Here is a 9,541-nt window from a genome sequence, read left to right on the forward strand (position 1 = left end):
ACCTGGTCATGGAGTTCCAGCATCCTTGTCTTCTCCTCAGCACCATGGATGTCCCTTTCGTGGTGGTATGGATGGCGGAAGATGTGGAAATTCTCCACAGATCCCGCCTGTTGTGGGGAACAAATTCCAAACGGTAACAAAGAACATACGTGTTGACAATTATTGTGGTTCGGCACTGGCTTGACCGGATCTACAAGACATGTACATGACGATTGTGAATGTTTTTAAAATGTTGCTGCACATAATACTTAGACTCGGGTGGAGAGCCAAGTATTTTATAAGAAGAAATGAGGACCGAGGAACTACAAGTTACGCTGTAATGTCCACTAAGACCACCAGTTACTAAACAATCAGCTCATGCGATAACATTGCACGACACTGACCAACAGTATTGACATTACTACAACCTAACTGGTAATCAGATCTAGCACATCTTGGATGCGCACTCCAATAGCCTTCCAGCTTGGAAGGTTCTAAGTTATAGAAATAACATGAACGTCAGCATGGGAACGTCAATACCGTTGGTCAGTGTCGTGCAATGTTATCGCATGAGCTGATTGTTTAGTAACTGGTGGTCCTAGTGGACATTATAGCGTAACTAGTATTCACTGTGATCTGCTGGCAATGCCAACGGTCGTTCTAGAATCGGCAGCGTAACTTCGCACTGATTTGGATTGAACGCCTACGATTCCCAGCCTTTCGCAAGTAAAGGTTCGAGTCACTAACACTCGACTCTCGAGCCAAGGAGGTGTTGGTCGGTTTGAGCGAATCCCTGATCCCAATACACCGTTTGTGTATTATTATTGTTGCTGTACGTGTACATGTATAACCGTTGTGTAATATCTCAGCACAATCTGAGCAAATTGTCCTTCAACTCCGATCACAGACTTGTGGAGCGAATGCAGTACTCTGCAGGAGTAGAATGCTTCGTCCCCAAAGACTACTATTGACGGTCAGTCCAACCTGTGCAAATATCGCTACATAATTTAGCATGTGTGGACCTAAATTTACCCTTCACGAAGTTTGTTATTCAGAGGAAGATGTCGCCGTATGTACTTGTACATGACTGTACAGGTACAAGTGGAGAAATCTTCGACGCGTCCGTGTGTACTGAGAGATTCATTCCTTCGAAATGTTGTACTTGGACAGGATATGAACCAGCTGATTTGTGGTCTGGCGACATGTCATGGAAGCCATGCTCCTACACGCACATGTGTGTTCTTGCAGCCCCTTTACTTGCCCTTGTCACAATGTGGGGAAGAAGGAGAAATGAGGTGGCATTGTGAAATTCTCCGTGTGAAGTCCAAATTTGAAATTGCAAATTGTGCACATGTCTGAAGAAAATGTTGAACGATCTCTGCTTTGATGACAGCTACACCATAGCTCAGTCACGGTGTTTAGAGCATCGCTGGCCTCGAGCGAAGGTCCCTGGTTCGAATCCTGGTGGTGACAGTCAATTTTTTTCTTCAGACTTTTCTCGTTTGTGTCTTTTCCCTTCACCTAATGAATATTTTTTGGCTTGGGGCTCCCCGCCGCGCGCTAGTTTGTGTACGTGAAGTGTGTGGATTACAGTGAGGACTGCGTCCCACCCGCCTGTGTGGATTCGCAGGAAGTGTGCGTTTCGAAGTCTGAAGGAAAATGTTCAACAGTCTCTGCTGGGATGATAGCTACACCATCTTTCCCCTCAAACTAATGAATAATGTACATGCCTGTGGTATTTTATATTATTATGTTACTTAGTTCATGCTTGCCTCCCCTTCCTCATCTATGCCCTGAATGCCTGATGAATGATGATGCCAAATGGGTGAACATTATTACCAGTCCTTTCATTCATGTTGTGCAGCTGAATGCCTAGTTCAGGAATGGAAGTGTTACAAACACAACCAGACTGCTGTATGATAATGACGTAATGATAAGCAGGGCAGGTGCACTGCTCGTATACGCGTAGTGGATTATATTTCGTCTTGCGGTAGAAGTGGCTGCTCAATGTTCACAGGCATCACACGTAAGTACCTTTGTGAACGATGCAGGGAATAATACCCTGGTAAAACTTGGAGCTGAACAATGGAAATGTGGTCATATTGGACATTGGAGTAGGTCGACAACGTTACTACTACACCTGTTATCTGTACTCCGCGCAGTACAGTGTCAGTGCAGACTCAGTGGCCTGTGCTGAGTGAGGCTGTTGTCAGAGGCAGTGGCATGTGATTCACTGGTTGGCCGGGGCTGAGTCCAAGCGGTACGCGGTGCAAAGTGCAACTGTCAGCAGGGGATGAATAATTATCCGATCGAAGATGGGAATTAACCGTATTGCGTGACTGATCCTTTCAATGTTCTAATCTTTCAAGTGACTTTTCCTTTTCTACCTGGACGCCTCCTTGTTTTCCCTTTTCTCTCTAGCTCCTCTCTTGTACCTTCTTGCTATTATTCACTTAAATGTGGGTCTTTGAATAAAACAAGTTGAATGATCAAGTACAGTGTAGTAAAAGTAAAGTTTGCACATCCGCGTTACCGCCGGCGATTGTGTTGGGAAACACAACCAGCTTACTAGAGACGTTTTTTGCTTGTGTCAGGCCACCACCAATTCACCACGCCTGATTATACCATAGTGGCTGATGAGCGCCATAATTAGCGGCGAGGAGAGAATATTATTATAAAGTTCATTTCGTGATAGCATCTCCTCCAGAGCTTCTAGCTACTGTACTGGGCGGGACTAACAAAAACCATCGCGAGCGACACATCATTGTGAACTTTCCTGAGTGGAAACAAAGAGTATCACCTCGCATACACACCAACGAGACATAATACATCGTATGCCACACGATGTAGTGTGGATATTCTGCTACAGTAGAGGGCCTAGAGGCTCTACTGTAGTAGAATATCCACACTTTCTGCTTGGCGTCAAAGGCAACTGACTTTGTGCAAAGTTCGCTGTGTTTTCCACATTTGTTAGAGCGCTCAGACGTTGGTCCCTTGAGCTCGATCCGAGTAAGAGATGCTTTGTAGCTCACAGGACTGCATTGCAATCGGCTAACTTGGTCAGTCACTCTGAGCTGCCTCGATGAGATCTACATGACTGTACAAAATTTAATGTACAAATTTTTTAAGGAAAGGAGCGGGATGAGACGGAAGAGAGCGACGTGAGCAAAAAGTCAGCTGTATTTTGTCACTTGTTATCACGTCCAGATTGTCTTAGTGTGTACGATGATTCTCACTTTTCTGTTTTGTGCCGTGCAAGTTATGTTTTTAAGCAGTTGAAGGTTCTGGAAGCTGTATGTATTCGTGTGCATAATCCTGTTCTTTGTAAACAAAAGAAGCATGTAGTCGCGCTTAAGTTGTTCTCGTAGCTGGTTATCAGATGTAAATGTTGTGTCATGTTGCACTGTATCACCTCATGCTTTGTGCCTGCACTCAGTTATAATATGTTAGCACTATGTTTGACACCTATTATGTAATGCTGTAGCACTTCCTTTTTTGTTCTCACTTTTAATTATGCTGTTATAAAATGTTCTATTTTTGTACACAGTACCCTCAGTTCCGATACTATTCACTGATGAGCGGAACACGAAAATCGATTTTGAATAACATAAAAATCCTTAAAAATTCCATGAACTCGTTGTTGTCTGGCCATGTCTGCATCTATTATACTCCTAATTGCACTAATAAAATTTTTAAAATTTTGTAAAATGTACATGTACAAAATTTAATGTACATGCATACATTTTAATGTACATGTAGAAACAGCAGAGCTGTGTACATGTACCCTTCTGGGCGTTGCATACATATACATTTGTACACGTAGCTAGCATACTATCGGATACCTGTTACTCTGTACAGTCTGCAGTGCTGGGATACATCCTTCTCACTGCAAATTCGACGACGGCCATTTTCTATGTGGATAAGAGCGACGAGGACAACGTCTGATAATACGCAGACATGTGCATCTGTGGTAGGGGCACACTTGAAACGAGTAACAGCATCAGCTCGAGAGAGTGATCCACACACTTGAGGGAAGTGCCAACTCGATGATAACCAGTAAGAAAAGTCGGAAATGAAGATAACAATAAATAAAAATAAAAAATACGAAAATGGAAGTAGCAATGGGGGAGGGGGGGGGGGGGGGGGAGGGGAGAAAAGGGATCTCCAATTTACAAGTCGGGTCATCGTAGCATGATTCTATCGAGCCTGTAGTCACTCAGATTGTCCAATACTTATTTTATGCGTGAAACCCAGAGCTCCTGCTTCTCTGTACAAACCCTTTTTTGTATGTTAGGTATTACTATGTCTATAGGTGCCATGGAGTCTTCACGTCCGCGTACATACAGTCATTTAGTTGCCAACCTGTCAGAAAGCTACTTTCACAGTACTCAGTTGCAAATGGGGAGGTGGCTTTTAAAATAACTCCAGGTTCACTTCAAGGTACCAGTGTATCTAGTAGTGTGTCAGAGGCTTGGGGTAACTACCTGTCCATGAGACCTTGACCGTTCTATTCCGATGTTCTCCATGTGGTGTGGTCCGGGTGTCCGTTGGGTGTCGATTCGTGACATGGCTTTGCTAGCATGCTAGTTACATGTATGTGGAATGGGCAGTTAGATAGATATCTGGCGCAAGGCTTGACCAGATTTGCCTGCCTGTCTTGCGACGGCGCCGACGGGCGTACACGGTACATATACATGTACACTGTTCATGTACATGTACATCAGCGGGAGCCACGCATAGTCTGACATAGGCCATGCATACCACACTCAAGTAATACACTCAAGTTGTCAAGTTTCCAAGAAGAGCATGATTGTACTAGTACATGCCTACATATAACTGTCAGTTTGAGCACTCTGGCAAGGTACGTTCGGGCCTGATTGGAAATTTTTATTTCCATTGCTATCAGGTTCGGCCTCATTTCCTCTGTGCTGCGGTGATGAGTTCAAAAAGAACGAAACAGCATGCTGTCCGCAGATTGAGTACATATAACTACCGTATTATCTCTAATATACATGTAAGCACAGTCTCCAATAATAGCACGTCTCCAATAATAGAACACCTTGGGGCGGCATTCAAAAAATAAAGTGCTCAGTCTCCATTATAAGCACACTGTGTAAATTCATTATCTGTACCGGCGAAAAAAAACCCTGAAATGTGTGTGTCTGATATGAATGTGGCATGGCAACATGCCTCTGAAATGAGGTTGAAATAATAATGGAACAGTCTCCAATAAAGGAACGTCTCCATTAATAGCACGGGGCGGAGGTACATAGAAAAAATAAAGGACCGTGCTTATATATATATAGAGATAATACGGTAGTTATCTAACTTTAAAAGTGTCACGTTGGTTATTGAAGACCTGGGTCTTGGACGGGTGGTCAGGTCGCAGACCAGTTTTGTTGATGGGCAGTGTGAAGTACATGTACTTCGAAGTACATTTAACTGAAGTTAGTTCATCAGTGAAACAATCTTCACTTTCACTGGTGAGGAATGTGAAGGTGAGAACCACGCATGGCAGAAAGCAATAATAAGAAGGTGCTCGCTTGTTACTTAGTATCCTATTTGCACCAACTCATGTCACTGCTACTAGTGCCCTCTGACTCGTACAATGTACATGGATGGAAGTACTCAATCTGCGGACAGCATGCTGTTTCGTTCTTTGTGAACTCATCAGTGCAGCACAGAGGAAATGAGGCCGAACCTGATAGCAATGAAAATAAATTTTCCAAAGCCAGATTTAAATCAGGCCCGAACGTACCTTGCCAGAGTGCTCAAACTGACAAGTCAGTGAGCTCTGGATGTAAGTACCGGAATGTTTTCGATGCTAGCGATCCAGCAATTTAAGCAGTGGCAAATGACGGAAGTGAAGCAAAGAGTTCGGCACACTGCTCAGTAACCACTGCGTGCTGCGCTTTCTGTTTGTCGTCGTGTCTGACGCGCTGCTCTCAGAATCAACCTGGGTCCCTGGGCCATGGCCCATGGGCCGAGTAATGGACGTACATGTACATGTACATGTACATGTAGTAGATGCTCGGGTTACCATGGTTACCTGCATGCATTGTACTAGTATTCATACTCGATGAGGGGACAACTGGCAACGCCGGCACATGTACAGTCTTGCGTGGAGACCAAGTCTGAAAGCTGACTCTCCAAGGATTGCCATGTATTAGTAGTAGGTGGGAAAAGAGCGGGAATGTTTTCTTCCGGTGTTTAGCTGAATAATATTGGCGAACAGCACTTCAACAGCGTCACATGAAACATTGCACAGCAGTTGGCTTGACACGACCATTCGGAGACGGCGGCTATGCAGCGACCTGCATGCTTTGTGGCCAATACTCGGAAAGCCGCACGACCACAGCAGACCGTGCTGAATGCCTTCGGGATGCGGATGCGTGCCAAAAACAGAAGAGAGGTAGACCTACCAGGTAGAGATCGGCGCCGCACCTGTCACGTGTCGTCAATGTGTCGACTAGTGTGACCATCGGCGTGCTGAGCTAGATGAATACATCCTCCTGGTGACTGGTGGAGTGCAAGTGGTGAGCCAGAGGGCTACATCCGTCACCCCAGGCGCTAGGCGGGAAGTGCGGGTACCGGGTTGGTGTCCAAGACAAACGAAAGCGTCACAATACTACATGACTGTATTTTACTTCTGTGTATCAGACCCTCATGCATAATTACATGTACATGTATCTCAGAGTGTCTTGTATACTGTACGATGGCAATGCTGTGATGGAGTCGGTTGTACATGTACATGTACATGTACGTTCAAATGTCCATTGAATACCTACTGTAACTATTGGTATTACAAACTCTGCTCCCAAGTTATTGATGCAATGCATAATACCCTGTACAATGTACAGTGTACAGGGTACATGACTTTGTACATGTATACACATGTACTTGAGAACCGGGATACATGATTCCACTAAACATGACCTTCGAAACAAAACATCTCCAATTCTCCATACAGTTTCCTGCCTAATCGTCACTATCGCATGCCCAGGATTCAAGCTAGCATGGTATTGTTGTATTGTATTTTATTTAATTTTTACTTGGGCATTCCCAACAGACCCTAAGGTCTTCGGACAGGGTGCCCAAGATGAATGAATGTGTTGAGTTCCTGGCGAAATAGCATCTACTATAATACACATGTACAGGAACACGTACATGTACACAAGTATACAAGTAGTGCCGGTACTAGGCCTTTGCGGATAATGCCGGCAGAAAATTGGCAGAATTCTGTACTTTTCTGGTAAGTGTCATGCATATTTGGTATGTGGATAAAGAAATGGAGCAGAAAATCGAGGAATTGCCCGCCATAAGGTTTGCATGGTTCTGCTAATTTCACTGCTTTTCGAGCATTATCCGCCATGGACCGCCCAAATGCCTATCAGGTACACGTGAACCACTAGGGTGAGTATGCAGCAATGAGATTATCGATATTCCAATATTCATGGCCACTTGCCAGAACTCTGTCACACTTGCACCATGGGAACAGCCACAAGTTCCGGCTTACATCGTCCAGTGCCCTGCTTGTAAGAACAAGAGTGATCGCAGCTTTAGACCTCTCTTTCTCCTCTCTCTCTCTCTCTCTCTCTCTCTCTCTCCCTCTCTCTCTCTCTCTCTCTCTCTCTCTCTCTCTCTTTCTCTCTCTCTCTCTCTCTCTCTCTCTCTCTCTCTCTTTCTCTCTCTCTCTCTCTCTCTCTCTCTCTCTCTCTCTCTCTCTCTCTCTCTCTCTCTCTCTCTCTCTCTCTCTCTCTCTCTCTCTCTCTCTCTCTCTCTCTCTCTCTCTCTCTCTCTCTCTCTCCCTGTCTGTCTGTCTGTCCGTCCGTCCGTCTAGCTATCTATCTCTTGTCATACTATTAAGAGGCAATTGTGGAATTTGTTCTTTGGTATTTCTACTATTCTTAGTACACAGTAGTTCATAGTACTTGAAATTTTTAGTTCATTAAAGTTCATGCTACTGTGTCATTCACTGTGTCATTCACTGTGTCATTTACTGGTGGAGGGAATGGAAAAGGGAAAGGTCTGAAGAAATAATCGACTGTGTCCTTTAGAACTCGAACCAGGGACCTTCTGTGTCAAGTAATGTTTATAATTATGATTTCCCTCGTTGTCTGATGATTGCCTTAGCATTTAGCTACGTGCATGAAACGCAGCGTTACAACGTATGTACAATGTATATATAATTGGTGGAACCATTCTTTTTGACCTTTGTGGTTACGCTCCCCCCTTGTGGTGTTGAGCACTGTTGAAACCTGGGTATACCCACTTCTGTGATTTCCCTAAAAGGTATTGTTCAATTCCTTGGCGCAAATCCTGTACAATATGTACACGGTATTGTCTGCTTTCATACCAGACATACATGTATCTGTACTGTATAGCAAAGTATAACTGAGAGCAAAGCATTGCCAAAGGAATACATGTACTAGTCTACATGTATATGCACGTACTATCCGGCGTGGACGCGCATTCCTTCTACACACATGTACTTCAGTACATGTACATGTACGTACTATGAGGCATGGCCTCTCATTCGTTCAACATGATTGTACTTACTGTGGAAACGTATTCAAAGCTGGTTTCTCTGGCAACTTTCCTAGCTTGATCTGCATCGCCGTGCACCTGTACAGCCCACTCGTTTAGATACGTGCCGTCCTCAACTTCCTGCTCATCTTCCCCTCCTTGCTCGTGCTGAGCAAACCCGATAGCATCGTTCTGCTCAACATGGTTCTCGTTTGCTTCGTTCGGAGATGCACTCTCATTAAATTTTACTTCCTTTCTAAGAATACCATCAACTGCTACATGTGTACCGCACAGTGTCGCCAGCATTACTATTGCTATCATCGAACATCGACATTGCCTGTGCATGATCATTGTGAATACTTCTGACGAAGTTTTGGGAAGAAACTGATTAAGAGAACGATAGCGACTCCACCAGAGTCTTTCGACAAATTTTTACCGATATTGTACGAGTATACTGGCACAGTTCTAGGGTGCTGATAATAATATTATAGTAATAGTACCTTGTCGAGATTCCTGAGGCTAACTGACATCAGCCTTTATACCACGAAACACAATCAAGCGCACACACGCACACACACACACCACACACACACACACACACACACACACACACACACACACACACACACACACACACACACACACGCACACACACCACACACACACACACACACACACACACACACACACACACACACACACACACACACACGTTCAGCGAGTGTAACTTCTTTGGCATCTTGCATTGCTGGTTGTCTGCATGACGCTTGCAACATGGCCAGACGGTCAATGTTTTCAACGTGCTGAAACGGACGGCATTCCGTTTATAAGTCCGGCATGTGGGCTGAGTGCGACACGAGTGTCACATACATTATGATGTATTGTGGTGCAAGCGTAAGCCTTGTGCCAGTCGTGGAGTTTGGACATTAGCATGTTTACCTTTGAGCGGCAGCGTTACGAACGATTGACATACACGCACACGCACGCGAATTCCTTACACAGTAGTTGTATGTGAGTGTAGTGCATGATGGTACGC

General features: G+C 44.5%; 1 protein-coding gene across 1 annotated transcript; it reads right to left on the reverse strand.

Moving 5' to 3' along the window:
• Positions 1 to 8,961, reverse strand: LOC135818844 (PC3-like endoprotease variant B; the record flags this gene model as incomplete). The annotated part of the gene is given in 2 exon segments (XM_065332057.1): positions 1 to 107; positions 8,539 to 8,961. Coding segments are annotated over 2 exon segments (425 nt in total), but the record flags the coding sequence as incomplete, so codon positions are not given.
• Positions 8,962 to 9,541: the final 580 nt, after the last annotated feature.

The sequence above is a fragment of the Sycon ciliatum genome, chromosome 6 (genome assembly GCF_964019385.1).
Source record: "Sycon ciliatum chromosome 6, ocSycCili1.1, whole genome shotgun sequence".
NCBI classification, from domain to species: Eukaryota; Metazoa; Porifera; class Calcarea; order Leucosolenida; family Sycettidae; genus Sycon; species Sycon ciliatum.